At 39.3% G+C, this 25,421-nt stretch overlaps 1 protein-coding gene across 1 annotated transcript in view; it reads right to left on the bottom strand.

The window, feature by feature from the left end:
• Window positions 1–25,421, bottom strand: part of cdh22 (cadherin 22) — a 69,662-nt gene that overhangs the window by 31,361 nt on the left and 12,880 nt on the right. The window contains exons 3-7 of the mRNA XM_022769587.1: window positions 14,303–14,422; window positions 10,548–10,715; window positions 7,936–8,117; window positions 6,538–6,794; window positions 3,395–3,531 (exon numbers count right to left, since the gene is read on the bottom strand). Of these exons, the coding sequence (XP_022625308.1) occupies window positions 3,395–3,531; window positions 6,538–6,794; window positions 7,936–8,117; window positions 10,548–10,715; window positions 14,303–14,422 (864 nt within the window). The remainder of the gene's footprint in view (window positions 1–3,394; window positions 3,532–6,537; window positions 6,795–7,935; window positions 8,118–10,547; window positions 10,716–14,302; window positions 14,423–25,421) is intronic.

The raw sequence follows: 25,421 nt of genomic DNA, 5'->3' as shown, positions 1-25,421 counted from the left end.
ATCGATACACAATAAACAAAACTTAGATAGCTTTGATGACAATGGCATGTCTATGGAACCATTTGTATTTACAATAATTTGAGACTATTACAATGAAACAGAGCAACTCTGTGTGGCTTTGAACGCCTTAAGTTCCCTACAAGCACTCCATATAATCTGCATGCCCGCTGTTTGACAAATTAATTATGTCAGCCTACCAAGTGTAGGAAAACAAAAACACATCGAACAACCGTGTGCGTATTCGCGATCTCTCCCTCCCTCCACAACTACACAGAGAAAACGGACATGTGAGTGATTATATAATGGGACAGAAAAGCAGAACCCATCAGCCAGGTCATAACCTGTGGTACATGATTAAACATTGTTATGTTTCCCCACCCTTGTTGACACACTGAATGTGCTTTGCATTATAACATGCGTTCTTTTAAGCAGAGTACTTCAAACCCTCTGTGGTGCATAATTTGTAAAAATAACAGATAAGGCTTCCTCATTTTGACTCCTAGTTTAAAGTGAAACACATATTGTACTCTGCAAATGGGACTTTTTCTTTTTGCTTTGCTCTTTAGTGTGCATTTGTTTGCCAGACAGCAAGTAAGAAAAGTTAGGCTGTAGAAAATGTCTCTTGCCTGCAACAGCGCAAGAGATAAAGACTTTCCAGCTACTTCGGTATCTTTGTGCCCTTAGGGTGATGCTCCTTTTTTTCCACCTACCTGTCTGGGTAAAAAAGCAGTTTTGCGAGGTGATATCATACTCGCTATCAGTTCTTGAAAATTATATGTCACTCTAACTTACCCTGATATGTTTCTACGGAGAAGACTGTCAGGAAGTACGAGTACCCTGGCTAGTGACAGCACAGTTAAATGCTACTCCTGTACTCGGGAGGTTCTGTGTTCTCTGCAAGGGAGACAAGTACTATACAGATGAGAGGTTGTGTCCTCTTTTGCAGTGACAATGTCTGCAGGAAGAGATGCTAGCAGTTGCTACTCTTAATTGGTTGAATTTTGAAGACGTATTGTCAAGTGCATGTGTGTGTGTGTGTGTGTGTGTATATTCGTGTTTGATTGGTGGGGTATCATTACAGTGCAGTTTGCGCATACTTGCACTTGAACTAAAAGCTCTTTACTTAGCCCAAAGATGCAAGTGCGGTAATTGACATTTAGTGTATTTCTAGCAGTTTTGTAGCGAGGGGTTAATCCTGGGGCACAGACATGAAGCATTGTCAGAAAGCTTTTGTCATTTGTCCAGTACTGATGCAGTGGCAATACAATAGTTCAAAGGTCAGTAATGGACTTGGGGAATAATTAAGGGCTGTGCCACCAAATTCTAGTTTTAACAATGTCCTCAGACAAGTTGACCTTGTGGCTCTTCAGCCTTAATGAGCACAGGCACCCGACAAAAAAGAGGAACAAAATCATTATGGAGAAAATGAAGTCCTGTCTTAAAATACTCCAGCTAAGCCTCTTCACAAGTTACGCCTCCCACCCCCAACCAAACCCCCCCCACCCCCCACCCCCGACCCCACCCCTGTTCCCAGCTCTCTTGTGGCCTTTATTTCTTCGTCTGCCTCCTGTCTGTTTGTCTACAGCTCTCTGGACTCTGTGAGCTAACAGGTGATAAAGAAGAAACATTCTGGATGTGGATTCTGATGGTGTTGACCACTGACTCTGTCTGTGCGGATGTTTCATTGGAAGGCAATGTGAGAGGCTTTATCTATCAAGTCCAGGCATGTGTTTATGACTGATATTGGAAGGGGGTAGGACTGCTTTAAATGTTCAATTAACATTAAAATGTGCCTATGACATAATGCCAAGCACAAAGAGGCTGAGCACAAAAGCGCCCAAATTGCCCTGGGAATTACAGCTTGAAAAAAAAAAGTCTAATTTTGTCTTAATGTTTGTGTTGGATGTAACTGCTTACTATTCAGTTTAGGCTGTATTGATTATCACAGTAATACACAGTATAGCCCCTCAGACTGGGGGCTATATGAGAGAGGAACAAATATGAAGACATTCTAAAAATCAGCTTAGTTTAAATGCATTGTGTTCTTCTTCCCTTTTGTGCGCGATGGTGGATACCAGTTAGATGCAGAATGCAATCTCCTCTGCTTTCACTGCAATCACAAAATCACTTCATCTGTATAAGATTGAAAAAGTGGGGACCACCAGAGCCTCCTCCTTTTTCAAGCTTACTTGTAATGGTATCATAATAACTTCCCAGTTTCTCCAAGTTATTACATTCTTCATGTTCTTTGCTAAGACAACAGGAACCAATGAGATGCAAAAATGTTAGCTCTTCCTTTACTTTCAGTGTTTTGTGAGCTCTAAGAAAAGTGACAAAATTAGGACTGTATTTTCTCCCTGATATCAGAAAAATGACAGGGCCTTGACGGCTATCGCTCAGGACTATGATGTTCTTGATGGGCTGGCAGAACAAATGAAAACCGGTTCAGTGTGATGCGAGAACCACAAACAAATCTAGGCTGAACAAAAGTCTGATTCTGTAAAACTGCTCATATTAGTAATGCTTGTTACCTTTGAGTAAAAAAAGGGCAATATTTTCAGTTATGACAGATGCATAAAAATCTTTTTTTTCCATCCACAAGTCAAAGAGGCATCAATTTCAGTTCATCACAATACAAAATATTGTACATTTAACCTACTTAGAGTTACTAATGTTGACATTTTTATGAGTTATTAAACAACCTTCATCCCATGACACTTCCTGTATCTTAACAAAATCCTAGATTAATTTCTACCACTGTACATTACTTTCCTATTTTCCGTCTTTCTCAAAGCTAAAAACCACAACACTCTGTCACCGAAAATGTGCCAAAAGCTTTAGTAGCTAATGATCGCAGCAGTTTGAGGTTGTCTGTCACCCCTTATCACCCCTGGTGGGAGTCGGCAAATGTTCGACAGCTAATTCAACTTGTAGAGTCTCCATCACTGGCAGGCACTGGATGCAGACAAAGCATGCCAATCATTAGAGCAATTTTACTGTAACTTTCTTGTTTTAAAAACGGAGCCTGTAAATTGCAAGTGGTTTCCTTCTCAGCAATTTTCTTCTGTGATATAAAAAACAGGAGTAGATGGCTGTAATTGTAAAAAATTATTAACTACTATATTGGTGTTCTCATGAAAGCATGTTTCTGCAAGGCTTTGCTTTGACATGGTAAGAACCACAAGCCTTGCGTAAAGTGAAAAAATCAAAACAACACTTTTGTTTTGAATCAGATTGTACACACCAAGGTTAATTACCCATGCTTGTTGAAATTGAATGTATAGATTGTTTTCAGTAACTTTCAGAAATTTCAGCAAGGTGAAAAAGTCACTAGATGATAAATAATATCACATTCTTCCCAGCAGTATGATGATGTAGTGTGACAACAATGTACCTGCTTCTACAGCCTTCACAGTGATATTGTGCCAGCCTGCGGTCTCTCGGTCCAATATCTTGCCCAGTGTGATTGCTCCCGAATTTGGATCAATATGGAAGATCATCTCCTGGTCTGTGGTCCGATCGATGGAGAACCTGTAACAACAGATGTGGAAAAGTAAGATGTATTGCAGATGTCGAGAAAAAGAGACAGTGAGTGAGAGGTAGGCAAGAGAGTCTGTGGTTAAACAGGAATTTCAATTTTTAAGTAATGTAGGGTATTTGTAGTTTTTTTTTTTTTTATGAGCTTAACAAGGACGTGGAGAGTTAACTTCAGGCTACAGCAAAGAATAACAGCTTATACAGAGGGGACCACGGTTTAAGTAATTATATTTTCAAGGCATTTACTGGAGACTTGTCACAGGTCCTGCGACTCTAATAGCACCGTGTCCCTTGACTGAAAGCAGCTATATACTGACTTTTTCTTTGCCTTTTCAGAGTAAGAAAACAAACATTAAATTTTCATTGTGCACTCTAGAAAAACCACAAATGCATCTTTCCTTCTTTGGGGTACTTGGTGCTCTCAAAAGAATGGTGAGTCAACAAAAATCTGCTGAAAGGTTTCTTTGTTCTTAGCTCCTCTCCCTCATCACACACTCACAGCTGGCTGGCTTACTCATACCCACATAGACCATAAAAAAGCACCACGGGCATTATCGGCTCTCTCAGCTTCTCTGACAAACATGCCAGCAAGCATTCTCTCAGGTCTCATGAGAATGATGGTCACATGTTGTAGATATAAAATATAATGTCAAGAGAACCATAATGCTAAATTGATGTGGTATAGAGAAAAGCATGTGGATAAAATAGGATTCTGATCATGCATTCTTTATGTAATAGTGTGGGTGGTGCATTTGTCTGTTTTTTTGCATGCATTTGTTACTGAATGTCAATAAATAAAACAGATTCTCATTATTAACCATTTCTTCAACTGTTTATGAGTCATTGTGTGACTAGATTTAAATAAAATGCCCTCAGGATAACCTGTGTAAAATTTGATTTTGCCTGTTCACATGAAAATCAAACTAAGACAAACCTCCATGTATGTGTATGTGCATCCCATTTAGGGCAGTGACTTGATTTGTACACCTACCTCTGATGTCTCCAGTATAACCATTAAAATTAGATTTGTCTCTTCTTTACCAAAGCTCAAATGGTGCTGCACAATTTCTAGTTTTCTAGTTTCTTTTTTTCTTAGAAATTAACATCAGACTTCATCTTAATCGTGGAGCATGTTAAATAAAAAATAAAAATGAAAATGAACCTTCAGTTTCCAGTATGACAGCCTTTGTGGGATGGGAGTGGGGGGGCATCATTACCATGTTTTTAGTCTCTTACCAATCCTTTTGCTCATGAACACAAAGTCTCCCACGGTCAAAATCAAAAACCCCCTTCTTTCAAACATTATCCATTTGTGGCAAAAATACAAACTTGGCTACTCTTCCACATCGACATCATGTAAGCAAAGCAGTTTTTACTGTGTGGCAATAATCGCTTGTTCTGTATTCAAGAGCATCTTTTGAGGTGCAGCTACATGTAAGCTATCTCACTTGTTTGATTCACCTTGTTGAATCATATTTCAGCCTTTGTTTGTTTTAGTTGTTATATGTTGTTTGTTTTAGTTGTTATATGAGGATAACCTTTCAAAAAAAGGTTATCTTTGGTGATCAGATCTACACTAAAGCGCTAAAAGCTAATCACTCTGGGTGCATGCTTATGTTGAGTTTAAAGAGGGTGTGTTGTGTAATGTCAGAAGCCATGAGCTCGATATCTTGTGGGTGGCTACTGGCCAACCTCTTACCCTCCCTTTCACCCATTCAGTTTCTCAAACACATGCATGCAAACATATTCATATATGCTCACGCATCTCACACACACACACACACACACACACACACACACACACACACACACACACACACACACACACACACACACACACACACACACACGCTTGCAGCTGCGGGCTGCCAAGACACTGGTGAACGACAGCGCTGCCATTGTGTTGTACTTTATTACACCTGGAACTCTGAGCTCATGCATTTTTAATAGAGGTAATTTGCACAGGCCCCTGCATGTGTCGGAGTATACTCTGTCAGGGAGACTGTCTTAGCCCTTATCTATATTCCCTTCTTGCACCGCAATTGCTCTTCTGAGGACATATAAAGCACAGACCTTAGTATAGAAGATTACCAGATGATACTGTTTTTATCACACACTGTGATCTTAAAAAAAAAAAAAAAAAGAGAGAGGCTGTACAGCTTCATCTATTGTACAAGTCTTAATGTTCACTGTTTGCTCTGGCTTTCACTCCATCTTCAAGAGGAATTGCTAAAAGAAAAGATTTTGCTCTCAAGCCTATCAGCTACCTATGTATTTACTTGCAGTTAGTGAGATATAGTTTTGAAAGTTGCGTTTTTCATAGTGCAAATTTTGTTCCGATAAAAATCTGTCTAGAGTTTTAAAGTAATATACAGTAGATGCAGTGAGTGCATGACGGCAGGCTATTGTGCTGGCTCCCCATGCTGCAGTGCTACAGTGTCCTGTCCAAGCCACATAAAAAAAAAACTGAGGCACTCATTGTCATTCAAAACTTTGCTTTGTGATGTTGTTATTCATATTAGGCAGTAAGGCTATCTGTGTTATTGCCAGTGTTTTGGTTGATATACTTTATCAGGCTGTTGCAAAAAGCGGCTGTATACCTACAGTATCTAAGTACTGTTTTAATCCCACCTCTGTAGTTTCATCTATTTTTCATCTATGCCACATTTTTAACACAGCCCAGAGGTTTTTATTTAATATCATTTCCGAATCACATCACACAAACATAAATACAAACTCAGTACTGTTGAGTCAGAAACAATTCTCTTCTTTAAAGCTCCAGTCCACTCAATCCATTACATTTTAAGTAGTGGTGGTTTGAATACCAATGTGAATCATAATCGTGTTAACATATGGTCCATTGTTATCAGTATGGAGAATATACACCAACCAGGGTTTGGGACAATCAAAACCACCAGAGACCTGAGTCTCATATACATTCTACCATTTTTATGGTATGAAGCATTTTTTTATTTTTTTTTTTATTCAGTGCTCCCTTACCTGACAGGTTTATTCTTCACATCTGGATCTCTAGCAGTAACGATGCCAACCAGCGCTCCTACTTTGGCATCCTCCTGCACTTCCATGACAGCGCCCTCTGCTGGTTGAAAGATGGGTGGCTCATCTATGTCCGACACGCTGACCCGGACAATGGTCTGGTCTCGAAAGGAGCCCAGGTCCACGAAGCGAGGGTCCACGTGCTTATTTACAGCCTCCACCACAACGTTGTGTGTGCGCTTGCTCTCAAAGTCCAGAGGCTGGAAGACCAAAAAGATTCTAAATGAACAGTTTCAGGCCATCCAGCATTTAAAGTGGCATCATGCCCAGTAGTGATACTGATGGCCAGAAGCTATATTACAATAATACTAATGAATGAGTATAAACTGCTGCAATATAGATTCCAGCCATCAGTGCATGCAGTGAGCCAGCGCATTGATGTGCATGTTTCCGTGTACGCACAAGCTGATGGTTTCTTTCACGTTATTGTGATGCCAGTAGCACCAGCAGAATGGTTAAGAGTGCCACATTGTTGGCAGTGCATTGAACCAAAACATTGCTGCTGGCTGAATGTCACATGGGTCATTTTGCCATTAGGCCCCATTCACAACAGTGACGTGCCACTTAGGAGAAACACTTCTGACATCTGTGTTTCTCAATGAAAAGATGTGACTGCTAGGATTTAGTTTTTTTTTTGTCCACCTTTTTTTGTCACAGATTGCAAGGTGGAAAAAAAACTGAAAACAGTTCAACTGTTGAAGAGACACAATAGTGACAGCACCTGTCAAACCCCAGCGGGCAACCAATGATCATCAGTCATCAAAGACCAATCATCTCTCTTTCTCTCCCTCTTCTATGGACCTTGGGTTTCTCTGTCTGAGACAAGTTGTTCAGCCTACTAAGAAGAAAATCTAAAAGTAGCTGCAAGGAGCAGACGGTATAACTTATACTAATCAACTAAGGCCCAGTCACTTGTTGATTTTCTAACAAAATCCCAATCAGTGTGTGTGCGACAAGGCTTGAAATGCTCTTTAAAGATGTAGTAAAAAGTAAGTACAAAAAATAAAAAATACACAAAAAATTCTTAAAGGAAATATGGCTAATGGCTGGCAAAGGACTCTAATTTTTGGTGACCATTTTCCAGCACAAAGCAGCCATTGCTTGATCCTCGTTATAAGGGCGTTTACAAAATTGTGTTTGCATATTTATTGCACACATAGAAAAAAAAACACTTAGCTGGTTCATTTAACACGTTGCTGTGGAAAACGAAGACTGAATCACCACACACTGTGTTTTGCTATGAAAAGTGGTTATTGACTTCACTTCTTTACCGGTAAAAATCAACATTGGTTTAACGGACAACAATAACACCAGCACAGAATTCCTGTAGATTAAGTGTACCTTCTTGATGGAGACAATAGCCTCCTGTGTCTCCACATCAGTATTGACCTTGAAGAGCTCCCCTCCCTCTTTGATCAGATAGCTCATGTCTGTGTTCTCTCCCATGTCTGCATCCGTGGCAATGACACGTCCAACTGGTGTCCCCATAGCCGCCCCCTCTGACACGGAAAACTGATACATCTCTGGTATATGGAGAAGGTGGCCGGAGGTGGAAAACGTATATGGACAGATAAAACAAGGAGAGTCAGGTTTAGTAAAGCAACAGAGGGATGAAATGACAAACAACAGTGTAGGTGGAGGTGTAGAAAGCACCTCAACAGAAGAAAGATGAGAGACAAAGGTTACAGGGAGACGAAGAGAGAAAAACACCAGTGGAGGAAGGAAGGGGAAAGATAGATGGATGGCTGTAGGTGGAAAAAAGGAGCATGGGAAGTGAGGATATTGGTATAAGAGATGGATAGGGACAAGAAACAGAAAAGTGGGATCAGGAAGGGAATGAGATCGTAAGAAAGATAAAGAAATAAAGAGAGGAAGAGATGGGAAATGGAAAAATGATGTTGGGATGGTATTATAATGAAAGAACAGCAACATGTAGACCTCAGGCAGTTACTGTCAGTGTGATCGTAACATAAAAACAGTGTAAAAATACTCACATTATTATATTTCCCACATCTGAGGAGGACGTCACAATGTTTTGTCATCTTGTGCTATAATAATACTTATTGTAGGCACTAGCCGTATCTTTTACCAACTGACACATTGAATTTGCATTATAATATATCCTTGTTAAGTCAATTTGATTAATTTATCTAAAATATTAAATTAAGTTGAAATAATTTTAATATATTTTTAATGGATTGTCAATGTATCAAAGCTGGGGTAGGCAGTAAATGTTCTGGCATCAATGCACAAAAATTCCATGATCACCTTTCAACATATTGTAATTCAACTGGTCTGAGAAAATCTGGCCTGTGGCGGAAGACTCTGACCAATGACAGGTCTTTTAAGAGAGAGAGAGTTCCTATTGGCTGTTCTACAAATCCAGATGTGAGTGCACATCCCCTCAGATGGATATGTGTCAATATCTTCTCCCGGACAGGCAACAGTCTGATAAATTCATTGTCCTATAATGTCTAAATGTGTTGGCTGGTAGTGGCTGGTTGTGCAGGTAGATTTACCATGGAAGCAGGTGATGACTGGCTACGTTGAATGGCCAAAGGCTCATGGCTGTGGTTTGGCTGTGTTGTGTGTGTTGCGTGTGTTGTGTGTATGTATGACAGGACTTTTTTTTTTTTTTCTAGATTTTTGCCTTCCCCAGATTTAATATAATAATGCCAAATAGTTTGCATAAACAAGTATGGGATAACATTTACTTGTGATGACAGATATTGTAAATCCTAAATTTGAAGTTACATTTAAAATGACAGAAAAAGACTGGAGGAAATGCATGAGGCCTGCCAGAGTTCATTATGCACACAATAAAAAGATAAAAGTAAAAAGATAAACTTTATTGTTCCCCAGGGGGACATTATAAAAAAAAAAAAAAAAATCAAAGTCCTTACTTATACAGTGTGTCGTCTTCCTTTGCATCTTATTTATGAGTCTGCCTTCCAAATTCTATCTATTCCCCATAGCACACAGTGGAGATACTATAATCCTGCAGGGTTTATCCCTCTGACTGGGTAAATATGACTTACTGAGATGAAAAAAGGATTTATACAGAAATAAGAAAAGGTGTGTGGAGACATATCAAATACAATCAACCAGACTGTCAGATGTTGTTCCTCCAGCTGTAACAAAAGTAATAGTGTTAGGGTTTAACTCCAAAAAAGTGGACAAAATAAATAGTTGAAATGAAAGCAAGAAGGAAAAGCATTATTTTATTCAAAAAACCAATAATTATTTAGTTAGGACTAGCATTTAGCAGGATAATGTGTCTGTAATTGAGAAGAATCTCATATTAGGTGTTCACTTTAAAAAGGAGGGAAACCTGAAGTAAACTCACTATTTATTGTGCTATATGCTCTTCTGTTCGTGTAGTATGTCAAAAAATAAGACTCTTCAGCTGTTTGCTTTAAAGAAGGCTATAATTCATCTGACTTAAGTGCGTTTGTGTGGTGAGGTGAGACAGACTGTATTTTTAGTTATAGCATGTTTCAACTCTATCTGTCGAGCATGTCTGCACTAAAAAACCCACAAACCAACTCACCATCATAAATCCATAAAATTACAATGATGGAACAATGAACCATATTGACTCAATCATTTCTTGAGCCTTGCTTAAAAAGAATGATCAAATGTGCAGTGGAACGCATCAATTCTCCACATTTGATGGACTACGTTGTTATTAGCTGCGGGTTTGATTGGCCCATAAATTTAAGTTCGGTGATTTCTTTTGGACTACATGCAGGCCATTAAGTATGGCCACTGACGCTGCCATTGCTTGCTGGTGTCAGCAGCCCGCAGGTTGCAAACTATACAGTGTCGATATTTTTCGTCTCTCTATCAATTCTCACTTTTGCACTTTTCTCTCTGCTTTTTCCTCCCTCTCCTTTTGTGTCTCACCATTTCTTTCTCTGTGTAAAGAAAGAGAATGTGTGGGAAACACTCACTCTGTGGGAAGCGCGGTGGGTTGTCATTAACATCTGTGATCACTATGGTCACCGTGGTGGAGCCGGAGAGACCGCCCATTTGTCCTGCCATGTCTGTTGCCTTGACGACCAGCTCATAACGATCCTGTGTTTCACGGTCCAAATCCGCCACTGCTGTCATGATGATCCCTAATGATTGAGGGATGGAGGAGAGATTGAGGGATAGCCACGGAGAGAGGGAAAGAGAGCAAGAGAGTGGGGAAGAAGTGAGGCCAACAGAAAGGTTACGTTAGTGGTTAGCACTTATGCAATAACTAACTATATTTTCCCTCAGTTTGAATATCGACTTCTGCTAAGCATAGTATTATGAAGGCACAAGTGCAGCACATTCCATTTCACCTCCTCAGACAGGCTGGATGGAGGAGATTGTGTCATATTTGCGCCTCTGCCTATATACCATTTTTATGGCTCAGCTGTATTAAAATGAATAATATATACAGGCAGAATGAAGGCATGCCTGAGCCACCCTGAACAGCATTACAACTCTTCCATGGTGGGTAAAACTGCACTCCAACTTAAGAGGTGGATTTCCAAAGAGAAAGCGAGGGACACAGAGAAAGTGATATAATGTAGAGAGAGAGTTAGGAAACACGCAGAAGGGGGCAAAAAAAATGGAATGACTTCATTTGCTCCACAGTGCACATGCTGTTGAATTTTAACCGAGTCGGTGGTCAGATAAAAATAAAGCAATAGACTGAGTGAAGGCGCACTTAGACTAGGTCTTCCAGTACAACAAACTATTATAAAGTATTAAAGTGCAATTTCCGATTTTGAACTGAATATCAGCAGAACAACAATGAACTGACATCATCTTGATCACCATGGCAAACATTTGCAGAAACGGATCTGGTCAACTTACTGTGACCAAATACAGACAACCTGACCAATGCTAGTAAAAGGTTATATTAGATATGATTTCTAGACCATATGACATTATTTTGTAAACTAAATTTGGTTGCTCAAAGAGCCAGTACTGTGGTCTCTCTTTTTATTCTATATGTCTCTCCCACAATCTCATGAGCACATAGTCCTTCTTAGTTTAAAAGAGACATTCTCTTTATTGGCCCAGTAGCAGAAGCATCCGTAGCTGGCTGGTTTAATGTGCAGTAGTAATATAATTCCACTTTACCCCTTGGGATTTTCCACATCAGAATCTATTGATGCATTTCCTGGGCTTGGTGTGCTGTCTCACTCCCAAAGGTTTGCACTGTGTTGGGTACACAACTCACTGATTCCAGTCACATTTAGCCCTGGGCCATGTTCTATGAGTAGCCAAAATACAGTACATGCAGCACTGGAGTTAAGGAGGGAGGTGGATGACATACCCCTCTTTCATCCACCAAAAGCCAGGAGGGATGCATTTAAATTAGGGCTGTCAAGAGTAAAGCCACAGTCCGTAACTAGTATACAACACCATTGCTGCGACATCATGGTAGAGCCTGTAAGTAGATGAGTCTACATAGTCTGTATTTCATGAATGCAGTCAGTTAAGTGTACGCGCTCCGTATTCCAATGCATATCACGTAGTCTTAACATTAACCAATTTAACCGGGTAATGGGGCCGTGTACACCAACTGTGAAATAGTTTCTCAGTATGGTAATGCATTACATTAGTAAAAAATAAATGATGATGTTCCAATCATTTTTTTTTTACTCACATCAATTGCATTTCTGTTTTCATCTGGCTAGGCGATGGAAATCTAACTCTACTGTGCATTTAAGAAACCAGCTGTCCTGCAATTTGGGCCTTCATGCCTAGTGTGACAATTGCAAAGAGGTAGTTTTGCCAGGCTAAGGTGTTAGCTTGCTCTCTGCGCCTATCAGGGGGTTCATTCCCTCTGCCACTGTGTGCACTGTCAGCAACCAATGATCTACACATATTGCTGCACTTCGCTGCACTCTGACCCTGTGCACAAATCTATGGTTAACATGCAGCCCAGCCACCCGAGGTGTGGAAAAAACCAGGAGATCTCTTTATCTACATTCTCAACATCTGCATTCATATACAGAACCTGTGTTGTGTTGTATTTATTCATTTTTGTTTTGACTTCCTTGTTCCTTTGGCCATCAAGATATGGAAGCCTCCATTGTTGCCGATTTTGTTTTAAAAAGAGGTAGAAGAGGAAGTAAGAGGCTCTGTGTTAGCACAGACCAAAAATCCAATCATCAACAAGGAACAATGCGCATTCGACTCAACTGCAGACTCATGTTTCACACGATTTGAGAGGCGAAAGCTTCAATAATATAATTCTGGAGGTTTGAGGCTGTGCGTGCAAGAACACACACACCAGCAGAAAATGCATCCAGAGGCTCTGAGGCAAAGTCAGCAGTACGTCATGCCACTGTAAAGTGAACTGCATATGGCATGTCAGGGTCATTGTTCTGAATGCTATTTATTCTTTTGTAGTATTTGTTATAATTCTGTGAGTAAAATTTCTTTACAGAAACCTAAGGCAATTGTAGGTCCCATATATGTCAGTCTGAATTTTTACATCTATTTCTAAATTCTGACAGTAATAGAATAATAGAGTAATCAGTAGTGGAACAGCAAAATAGAAATGCAAATGTGTGTTAGTAGGTTTTGTTATTTAAATTTGAATACTATTTTCGTAGCTCTCTATGTAACAATATCATGATCTACTTTTAAATTTAAAAATCCCAATATAGAGTACATGATTCAGTCTTTGTAAAATCATCCCTTTGCCTCGGATACTCAAAAACACCTACACCTTGGGTCAAAGCAACAGAAAAAAACACAGAGACTTGCTGTTCAGTTTGTTGTCAGGGTGAGTGAGAGTGATATTAATGAGGCAGATTTCACAGCTGTTCTGTCTCCTCTTCATTTTGACCTTCTTGACTCGCACCTATTAGGCTGGCCTGTCTGCCTAAAAAATGGGGAAGGGGGGGTGAGTAGAGTGGTGGTCGGGAGACATAAACTGGAATAAACCATCCAGTCTCCTGGCTAGTCCCACCAAGGCAGAGCCATTTATCATCCAGGCACCCAGGCTGACCAAATCAAAGTGGAGGAGACCAAAAAAGGAATCATTAAAACTTTAGTGCATTTCCCTTGGGGGGGCATTTGAAGGCAACACCGATGCTAAGCTACTCCTGAAAGACGGTGGGTCAGGCCATATCACTCCTATAAGCTCCAGACTAGGAGGGAAATAGGGACTTTTTCATTATATAACTGGAGGGAAATTTTTCATAGGGTAAATATGGATCTGGTGGAACTATACCTCTGCCATTCTGATATAGTGGTAGGTGATTACTTAAACAAATGTGCTATTCTAAGATCCTCAATACAGGTAGGAATAAAATACATGTAATTCATGACTAATAAGAATATTTTGTTTTCTCATATTGAATGTCAAGGCACTAAATGCTGCTGCTGTTGCTGTTACTAACTTATCATATAAAATAATATCTTCAAATATGTAATTGAGGGTTGCACTAAACACTGTGTCGAGCCAAGCAATTAATGCCATATGGTATTTAGAGCACTTGCTAAGAGTAGGCAGTAGTTATTGGCTAAAACTCTGTAAAGCTGCTTATGTTTGGCCAATTGATTTTCTGATTTTGGCCCCAAATTTTGATTGATCTGGGAATTATGGTCTCTGAGCTTGAGATTGCTTAAGAAAAAACAAGGAGCACTAAAAAAAATCTGGTGAGGGATAAAGTGCAGAGGGTCCTGAATGTGTGGTCTTTATCGCTCTTACCTGTGTGTCTATCAACTTTGAAAAATTTTTCTCCATCCAGAACGCTGTACACCACTCTGGCACTGCTGCCGTACGTAGGGTCGTCAGCATCTGATGCAGTAACCTTCATAACGGACGTTCCTGTTGAAAAGAGATAACAAAATGTCAAAGAGAGAGAGAGAGAGAGAAAAAAAACTTCTGAGCAGGGAGGCCACTGGGGAAACTTTGTGCTGGAATCCAAAAATGTGAGTTTAAATCAGACTCAAAGAGGAAAAGTTATACAGTATATACTATATAAGGAAGGGCAGATGTGTTGATGTACATGGTTTCTTTTTAAGTGAGTGTGTGTAAGTGTAAAACCCTGGAACTTCTATCTTTGACAAATATGACTTTCAGACCTTAACAGTGAGGACACTGTAGGACACACTGGCCTTCAAAGAGCCATTTGAGGACCTCGCCTTTTTGTTATGGTTCAAATGAAAATGTGGTTTACAGTAAGGTTAGGGTAAAGCATGGAATTAGGCCTATGGTTGTGATGGTTGAGGTTGTGGGCTAGGGAATGCATCACATCAATAAGCGGGACTCACGAGTATAGTAACAGTAATCTGTTTTTTGAGTTTGTGTACACACCAGTGCGTGCGTTCATGCGTGCTTGTCTGTGATTATACTTGGGAGAGGGAGGTTAATGCATTTGGGTATCACTGCACCAGGTAACTACATCATCTCTATGCACATAATTTTCCAAGCAAATTTTTTGATGTTTCAAATTATCTTTTCACTATACCAACACTCGGAGTTGTTTTGCCTCTCATCGGCACAGAAGTTGCTCTGAAAGATGAAAGGGAACATGCAGTCATAACATTATATCCTCAAAGACAGTTAGAAGCTTAAGAAATCTGTAGCAAACAATTACTTGTGATTACTGGCACTTAGGCAGAGAATAGAGTCATTTCCACATGAAACCTTAAAATTGGCATTTGTGGAGCACAGTGTTTAAGTCATTATTTCTCACCCTGTGTAGCATATTTGTCAACAGTGTGCATACACAAGCCTCTGGCGGCAAATACGCAGGCACATCTCTTCATTTAGTCACACATTTTAGTTAAAGCTTTGCCTAAAGCTCATAAAACTTTAAGGTGTTTCATTTTTAGGTTAGGAAACAACCACATACTTGCCTTTGAGCATGTGAGCATATTTCTTTTCTTGCCATAAATAATTTCACTTACAGGCAAAAGGAGATAAAAAGGAAGACATTCCTGGACGCCATAGGTCCTCAAGGACAAGGAGTCAGTCTTTGTCTCCATCACTCTGGCCGATGCTATGGGTAATTACTGACAGCTGGTGTTGTCCACCAAAGGTCACCGCTGTAGCCTTTCTCAGAGCCCTGTCATGCTACTGTCCAGCCACATAATGGCCGTATGCTAATGATGCTAATTAGTGGGAAGTGTCAGAGCACTGTTTGTTTCCTGTCATCCAACAGAGCTCCTAAGGGGGAAAGAAGGAGGGAGAGGCCAGTGGATTATCATTAAAGTCACCCGGCCATTAAATCAGACAGCTCAGATCACCACCCTGCCCCTGTCACCTATAGCCATCTTTTGTTCTCCAGGTATGTAGCCAAGGTCTGTTTTCATGCTAAAATATAGCTAGCATACGATGCAGCACTCTACCTGGTCTATGATACTACTATCACAAATGGGGGTGTGCTTTTCTGCAGCTTTTCTGAACAGCCCGAGAATGTGATAGATTAGCTCCAAGGTAAATTATTATAAGAAACAATTGTGAAAAGGGATAAGTCCAGACACACAAAAAGTGGACGTGCGAATGGTTGGACCAGTGTGTGCATCACCAACAAATCACAAATTCTGGTACTGTCAACAACCTTGTTTGGTTCTCAGATAAATCCTGATATATTGCATTCAAAGCACTGCATATTAACTAGGATGCAATGAGCTTTTAATTCATATATAGTCCATCAATTCATCCAAATATGCAAAAGTATACACCAGCCTGATCCTTAGCAGATCAAGATGTGCTACATCCCAGTTTGGGGGATGAGTAAGTTATCATTCTTATTGTATTAAAATCATAAGTCTGTATAGAGTCTAGGCATTTTCATTACTGGCAACAGGCAGTGGTTTGTTAATTCTGCCTACCTGGTTGGCTCCACTGCTGTGGATCCAACACAGCCATGGGATTATTCCCTTATCTTAATTTTCCCCAGGTAACAATCAGTTCGACGCTCAGCTGTTTCTGGGTACTGCCTGGCAGCAACGTCAGATGGCTTGGAAGAACTATATAAATGCAAATGCTTCTTTATTGTGTTTATATTAAAAAGAAAAGTGAGGCAGTGAGTTTGGCACTTAGGTTCTTATTAAAGCTCTAGCTTGCATCAGTGTTTTCAATGTGAGAAGTCATTACTTACATTATCTGTTGGCGTGGTTGGCGTTGATTTAAGAAGATTCTACTTTTGATGGACTTGTGGGAATTCAATAAAAATTATTGACTTTTGCAGATTGGAATGTAATGCATATAGCAGTAATAGGAGAAGTATGTCTAATGGGGAGAAGCTCCAGATATTCATTATCTAAAGAGTTGTTTTTCTCTCAGCCAACTAAAAACCTGAAGCGCAAATTGCTCTCAGATGAGGCAGCATGTACTGCTGCAATAATAATTTTAATGACCACAATATACAGGTTTGTCTCTCTTTATTCCCCCTCATGGACACATTTGTTTGGGCTGAATTTGTTTGGTTTGGTTATACAACAAACCTTTCAGCATAATATTCTTCACATATCAATGCAATAATAAAATGAATGAAATCGAATGACAAAGTTAATTATACCTCATGTTATTGCTTCAGTTTTTTCTAACCTAAGCAGTAGATTAACACTTAGAAAGAAATTATTTTGCTGACACCCACTGGTTGATGTTTTCATCTTGCTACATTAGTGTAGAAAAATGTGTATTTACTATAACACACACTGACACTGTTAGGTGTTATTACAAGTGCAACAGAGCAGACACAGCAGACCATACCCATTCAGAAATACGGCTAGGTCAAAAGTGCAACTGTCAACCTGAAGAGATGAGTGAAACAATACTTTTCAGCTTGGTGTTAATTTAGTTTAGAAACATGTGTGACCTTAGTTTTGCCAGTAGTTGGAGCCAAGTTTGACACTTGTTTAACAAATAAATATCTAGTTACCTCACTTAATCATACTTTCAGCCCTTCCACTTAGGGTGCAACTAATGCATGCAGCCTGCAGATATTTACGTTGCGGGTCTCACCATCAAAACAATATTAAAAGAGGAAAAATCAGCATTATGCTAATTTTAATATTCTGAATTTCAAATATAACACAACTGATCTTCAGTATAATAATTAGATGATGCGACAGCAAATTATAATTTTGCTGTTTCCCTAGCATTCATCAGAGCATTCATTAGAGCAACTCTGTTTAGCAATGTTTCTTGCAGTCACTTGCCTCACCATGGAGGACTAGACAGGGTTACACCATCTCATTGCTGTGCAACTATAATGAGGATATGGCATTGTTATTCCTTGTAAATCCTCCAGCAGAGTCAACTGCCTGGGACATTATTGCGGCTGAATGGCAACTGTTTATTACATATTATTTTGTATATTCATATTATTCATATATTTTTCATAGTTATAATTCTATTATTATAAAATGATAACTCCCAACATGTACATGTAGATTGATGGCAAATTAAGTAAATAAGTTGTCAGTTATAATAATTGTTATTATGGATAAAATAGGAATATTATTATTATTGTTGAATGGTTGCAATAGTTACTCTAGCTTAGAAATTATTCTGTTCTACTTTTGTTTCTCACTGGAACATATGCTAGTTTTCATGGAGGGAAAAACATGAAGGAAGCAACAGTTGTTCCAAAATAATAATATAGTAAAGCAGTCTATGTTGCAAATGGTATTTAAGCAGTGCACATTATCCCTTGAGGAACAATGTAAATAATATTCAGATGAAAACTAACCCTGGAACCATCTCTGGTGAAATGGAGTAAGGAGCTAGGAAGTTGTTTTGGGGGGTGGAGGATTCAGTGGAGGGTGGGTGACGATGGCTATATAGTTAGATTTATGCATGAGTTTGGTTTAATGGTATCAACACAGGCTGTCGGAATGGCTTCCCACACCATTTCAGCACTCTGGGAGAGATGGTTCAATTACTGTGAGGGGAGCTGGAGGAGAGTGCCACGTGTGAGACACTAGACTGACAGCTATTTAAGAGGCAGCCTCGTAAAAGAGATTTGTGCCTATCTCAGCTGGTGCTGTACTGGTGTGAGCTTCAGTGGAGGGGTCTAACGGCTGCAGCACTGAGCCCCTTTCCCACTCCGACCCGCCTTAATCTGCAGGACTGAGTGCTCCCCGCCCGCATTATGGATCATTTAGTAAAGCCATAAAAGCTGAGGTGTTTTCACATGAAAAGTTATTTCTTCACTACTTCTACTGTGATTCATTCCTCTCTCATCCACATAAATGCCCCGGGAGAGAGAGGAGGGGAGAGAGAGAGGGCGAGAAAGGAGGGTGAGAGAGGATGTAGTATAAAGGGAAGAAAAATCTGCCATGTCATAAAAGCCAATGGTCTGCTTACATTGATCCTTTCCGTGATCTCTACAAGGATTTAGGGATATTTTTCATCTCTCCTGGCAGAGATTGTAAATCTAATCTTTGTTAGCCTTTGAACTCGTGCTTTTTTTTTATAGGTCTTATCATTATTTGTTTTTTAGACAGTGTTGTGGGCCAGTGTGGCCTGTCAACTTTAAATCTCAATCTCTCATTACTTTCAAGCATTTGTCTCTAGACAAATTATTACAAAAAAGGTGTCTGTCAAATCTCAGCCTAGAAAAACAAACATTAAGATACAGAAACTTTGCAATACTGTTAAAAAAAATCATTCAAGTATGTCAAAATATATTTATATATTATTATTAGATTTGAATACCCCCATACCTACAGGCCAGGTATCAACCTTATTGTTTTAGACAGTTTATTTCTTGGACAATGTCAAAATGTGCAAGAAACAATGTCCACACTTCTCTGCCTGACTCTGACACTACAATAATGACAAAATGAGAGCCAAAATCAATTTGTATATCATTCTGCTGTTGTCATTCACATGCCTCTTCACACACTGAATCACTCTCTCTCTCTCCCTCTCCCTCTGTGTCCCCATACATTCATACTCATGACCACACACGCACACAGATCAGCCAAAATCAATTATGTCAAGCACTGTGGTCGAGCGCATAATGGTAGATGTTACTGGTCATATACATAAAGGTGCTTGGCAGAGAATATTGATTGTAAGTTGCTCCTGCCTTGTTGCATTGCTCTCTCCTGCGATCTGGCTGCTCCAAATGTCTCATCTACGGTTAGCATGACAGCCCCCGGCTGTCCTAATGGTGACTGCAGCAATTTGCAGCCTCCTGGGCAACCACTCTGGACCGAAGCAACAAGAAGGGTGATTATTACTTTAATCCCCTTGTGGAGTTCTCACATTACAAAAGGAGTGGGGGGATTTATCTCTGGTGCTGAGTGTGCGAGAGAGTAAGAGACATAGGGAGAGAGAGAAAGAGAAAGTGAGAGAGATCAAGAGAAAGTTATGCACAAAGGTACCACTACCTACAATAAATGCTTTATATTGTTGCATTATAACTGAATTCCTACAAATGTCTCTCAGTTCTCTGTTTTAAGCTATGGTTTCCTGCGTAGGTGCGGGGTCAGTTGCCAAAACAATGCTTGGATAAGTCATTTGGATTTCACGAAAAAGTTCAAATTCAATTGATTGAAATAAATGTTTATACCATTATAAAGCAAGGCTTTCTGCTTTATTCTGCCTAGTGCTTTCCTCAGTGTCAGTTACCACAAACACCCTTCAAACGCCAGATGGTTTGTGCATTTTGTGTGTGATGTTATACTTCTATACACAGTGATAGGTAGGATAGGGCAGTGACCTTAAAGAAGACACTTAAAGTACATTCCACAATGTTTCGCCTATGTTGCTCTCTGGGCTTTCAGTCTTGACACTCTCACTCCAGGTTTTTTATGAAACACCTCTCGACTAGATATCTTTTCTAGTAGCAAATCTACCCATACTGATACTCCACAGCATGTTTATTTGTTAGGAACTGTGCGGTAGTCATGACATCTTGAAACTCTGCATGTTTGAAACCTGAAATCAATGCAGGTCCCAGTCAAACAAACAATTGTTCAACAGTAAAAACAAAGTTACAATAACTTTTCAAAATGCACAGGATGTTGTGGCGTTTGCAGAGATAGCTTGAGGTATGGATAAATGCAAGATAATAAATAAAATAAAGAGTAAATAAAAAGCAAATAAAAGTACAGGACATTGTTTTAACACGTAACTCTGTTGTTGGCCTTTGTGGTTTGTCAGTTTCTACAACCTGGCTTTATATATTAGATTGTGTCTTTGATAGAGAACAGGATAAATGTCGGCCTCAGGCAACCATTTTCTGTTGTTCTTTGTGTTTGGTAATTCTACACTACATCAGCTTGTGTCATTAGAGGATAAGAGCTGAGGATAGTGGTCAGCTTAATGTCCATTATCGGACTGTTATTTGCCTGCCACTGTGGCTTGTCAGTTAGTGTTACCTGAGGTTTAGAGGCTACGGCACAAACGTCGTGTCGTGCCACATCTCTGCCACTCAGAGGTCCTGAGGTCCTCTCTAATGGAACCACATCAATCACAGGATTAGCTCTGTGGAAACTTTTCACCCTGTTGTGATTCCGCCATCAAGTGCTGCCCCTCCTAGTCACATTTCCACCCGATTCTCTCGCTGTCACCCGACCTTTGAGTGGTAGGAAAGGATGTCTGCCTCAGTGACTAAATGGTTTCAAACCCAACAAACTGTGCTACTTTGTCAGTCAGCTCGCATAAAGACTGAAAAAAAAAAAACAAAAGACGGATATCTTAGTATGCATGTTGTAACACGGTGTAATACTGATTTCAAATTGGAAAAGGTCTGTCTTTATTACTTCAATATTAGCTGGGCGTGTGGAGCATAAGCATTAGCTTGGGGTACCACTGTGCCACTGCCTATAATGTGTGTGTAGTATGTGTTCTAGATATCGTGTCTAAACGCTCAATCTATCCAATGCTTAATTGGAGGAGACGCCAACCCATATGAATATGTAGCATTGTTGAAAACTGGTAGCATACCAGTTTGACATTACTTTAGCCTCTGGGTTTTTAAAACTTTTGAAGCCTAGCTCAAAGCTACATGAATATTTAAAGACTGACTATGGCTGGGGAAAACCAAAGGGAAAAGAAGTGAAATCCAATTCAAATATTAATGATGAGGTTCTCCAAAAAATATATATTGGCCCAAAATGTCATTCCACATTAGCCACCTGGTGTTAACATATAAACAAAATGGAAAAGCTGTTGTTGATATAGAAAAGTAAATTCAGTGCCCAAATTCTTGCTAACATCTCTTAGTACCATGAGACACACTGCCTGAGGGAACACAACAATCGGAAAGAAATATTTTCCCATCTCTGTTTAAATCCACAGACACAGTTATTTAACATAGAGTCTCAATGGGGATGTTCATTACATTTCATATACGCTCTGAATCTTAACATGTACTTATCAATTCATCTGTAAGTTAACAAGACTGTCACAACGCATATTATAAAAACATTTTCTTATATCAGTGAAGTGGGTTTGCAAACTTGTGAGCACCATTTCAAAGACAAATCTCGCCTGTCTCAATCACTTCTGTGGTATCTGTAAGCCTCGCTGCAAGCAAATATTCAAGCCCACTATTACTTTGGGAAAAGCAGCACTACGAGGAAAAATAATCCCATATTTGATAAGTAAAAAGAAAAACATGGAACAAAAAGCTAACTTCGAATACAAAACTAAATAATTAGAAAATACCAGTGAAAGTAATGCAACAGAGAAAACTAAGAAACAAACAAAACAAACTTCAACTAAAAGATGCGATTCCTAACAGACCTAACAGATCTGATCTGAAGATTTTCAACAATAAGAAATCCAAGAAATACATAGCAAATTCAATTAAAATAAAAAAGGAACAAGAAAAAAAGAAAACTATCAGTTATCAGCAGGGAAACACAGTTTCCCCAGAAAATAAGTAGTGATTTTCAAAGGTTTTACACCAACTTACATTGAATAAAAATACGGCTCAAATGAAGAAGAAATCTGCTCTATTTACTTGCTGCATCTTACTGAAGAACAAACCAACATGTCACCACTTGAATTCTCAACTGCACATAACAATTTGCCCACTATCCCAACAGCAGGACCTGATGACTCCCTCACTGATTTCTACAAACATTTCCTTGAGAATTGTGGTTCTGCATTTCAAGAGGCTGACTTCAAATGTAAAACTGAACTCTACTGAGACTCCTGTCAGTGTGACAATCAAACTTCTCTCCCAGCCATCCATAATCTTTCAATTTCACTGAGAGAGATAACCAGTGTTGTGCATATTCACACTTCACAAGAGCTAGTTCATTTCACACAGGTTTAAATGACTATTTACGTTCATATATCACAGTTTTGAATTTTTAACTAAGTTCAAGGTCCAAAAACATGAGCTAATTCATGCTCGTTTCTTCCTTTATTTTTAAATGAGCTGCCCTGAGCTTTTTTTTTTTTTTTTTTTTTTTAAAGTAGAAACTCATCCTACCCATCCAGTCAGTCGTTATTCTTTACTGCATAATACTATAGAATCAATCAAATCAGTAAATGTTTTACCACTTAAACAATGTGTCGTAAAGCGGGACAAGTCCAAACAGATCAGTTTACAAATGTAGTTCAGCTCTGTATACAACTTTTGTATTATGCAGAAACTGAAAACGAGACGAGATCGAAAGCTAATATATGGCCAATGTTGTAGGCCAGTTTTCTGCGTAGTGTCAGCTGGTTTCAGGTCTATATCTGTTTGATCGTCTCCTACTCACTGTGCTCATATAAACAGTATTTTAATACAGCTGAATTCCCAAAAAAGGATTTCTTATTTATATATTTTTCTGTGTCTGTCATTCATACAACAGAATGGAAAATAAGACATACGATTTTAATTGTCCATACAGTCTTTTATGCCTACATTTAAGTTACCTGTTATTAAAAGAAAAACTTCCAGCATTTGAGGTTATCTAATTCTTTACATGCTAACACATTATATAACTTTAAGTGGTCTCAGTGAATGTAACTGTAACTTTTAGGATGACACATGGCTTTTTGCCATGAGTTAGAGGTACTGTATAATGGAAGGGGTGTTTTAAGTAGATCGACCTGTACCTCTAACTTTACCTCGCAAATGGACACAAGGCAACATTAGCTTTTAACATTGATGGTGATTTACATTAATGATAGGTCCATCGGAGAAAGATAACCTCTTGGATTGTAAGTGAGCATCCATTAATCAAATAGACCTGCATACAGCACAGGTTTGGCTTCAGAATAAAATCTTTATCTCATTTATACCTGAAAAATGTACTGAAATATGTAATGAATTAAAACAAGACAAGACAGCTACAGCTGCATTATTATTATATCAGATGAACAGTTCTGGTTTCAATCACATTTACACCAATCACCAATTAAAACAAGTTAGTGGTTTTAATGTTGTGGTTAATAAGTGTAAGGCGTAAGGTACACACACATATACGGTCATTGCATGTTCATACCACTTTTACAGTGCAGCTAACTTAACTTTTTTAGAATAGTAGAATCGAGAAGTTTTGGGTTCACTTTTGGGGAGCTATTATGGTGTCTATTTTTAGCTACAGTTACTGGTTTGACCAGCCAGACATTTAGTCCAATCCACTGTTAAAGGCATCGCAGAATAGGGTATTGCATTACCATAAAAGTGAATAATCTTTACCTCTGCCAAGAAAGTTACGTTTGCAGGATTATGCAAAAAGTACTGAATATATTTACACCGAACTTGGTGGACGGATGAATCATGAACTCATTCAAGTTTGAGGCAGATCCAGAGCATTTACTACGAGTTTAAATTTTTCCCTGGTCTATGTTGTTTGACACTGGCTTTGGCGAAAGGTCTGTGTTTTCTGAGTGCCCTTCTAGTTCACTGAGTGAAACTCTGCAGCATGCCTTCGTAATGAGGTTGAAAATTCAGTATTTTGAGAAGGGCAAGTGTGATGCAGCCACCATGCACTACAGAGTTCAGTTTTGAAAGATTACTGTTCAAGATTACTGATCCTTTTGCAGAGGAGAAAAGATGGGGAAATGATGAATTCACTGTTCTGCTGTAAAAGTGTTTAGCACCACCAGAGGGAATAACAAAAGGCAGATGAAGGATTCATTGCTCCAATGCACGACTGTGTGAGTGAAATTTATGCATCTTCTATAAATGCCTTTCTTTGACCAGACAACAAGCATATGAATCCATTCTCTGAACCTTCTCATCATGCGCGCACTGGGAGTGGGGCATGGAAACAACAGGACAGGTGGCCAGTACAACCTACACTGGCACTTTGATTTGTGGTAACAGTACTAAACACCGACCTACTACCCTGCTGTTTGGTGCACTCTTATCACTGTACAATGTGCTGAAAAAGTTTGAATAACTATAGTAGTTACACAACAGACTCAAGAACAGTTCAGATACATCAAATAGATTAAACAATTGACCCAACCGTTGGCTCATTTTTCAAAACATCGAGTTTAGTTTTTTTTTTAATTTGCTCAGAAATACTAGCTAAAAATACACCCTCCTGTTGGTGGTGATAAGTGAGGCAGAGAACTGTCATTTATCATCAAAGGTCTTTACCCTTAGGCCGCACTGTTGTCGAAGTTCGGATGAATTAAACTACATGTTACAGACTTTGGAATCTGTATACTATAAAGTAGAACTCCAGTGCACATTTGAATTCATTCAGGTAAGCACATCAGCAACAGCTACCTGTTTCTCTTTGGTTACATTCAGTACAGGTTGTCCTCTACCTAGACACTGTATTAAATCCATCTTTCACAGTCTTATCATCATGAGTCAGAGGACACAGCGATCGTTCTGCCGGGCAACTCCATCCTTGTTCCCTCTTCTGTCTAAGTGTAAAGACATGCATGGTTCCCAAAG

Source organism: Seriola dumerili, unplaced genomic scaffold, assembly GCF_002260705.1.
Source record: "Seriola dumerili isolate Sdu_G_001 unplaced genomic scaffold, Sdu_1.0 BDQW01004171.1, whole genome shotgun sequence".
Lineage (NCBI taxonomy): Eukaryota > Metazoa > Chordata > Actinopteri > Carangiformes > Carangidae > Seriola > Seriola dumerili.
This window is presented reverse-complemented; position numbering and strand designations above follow the sequence as displayed.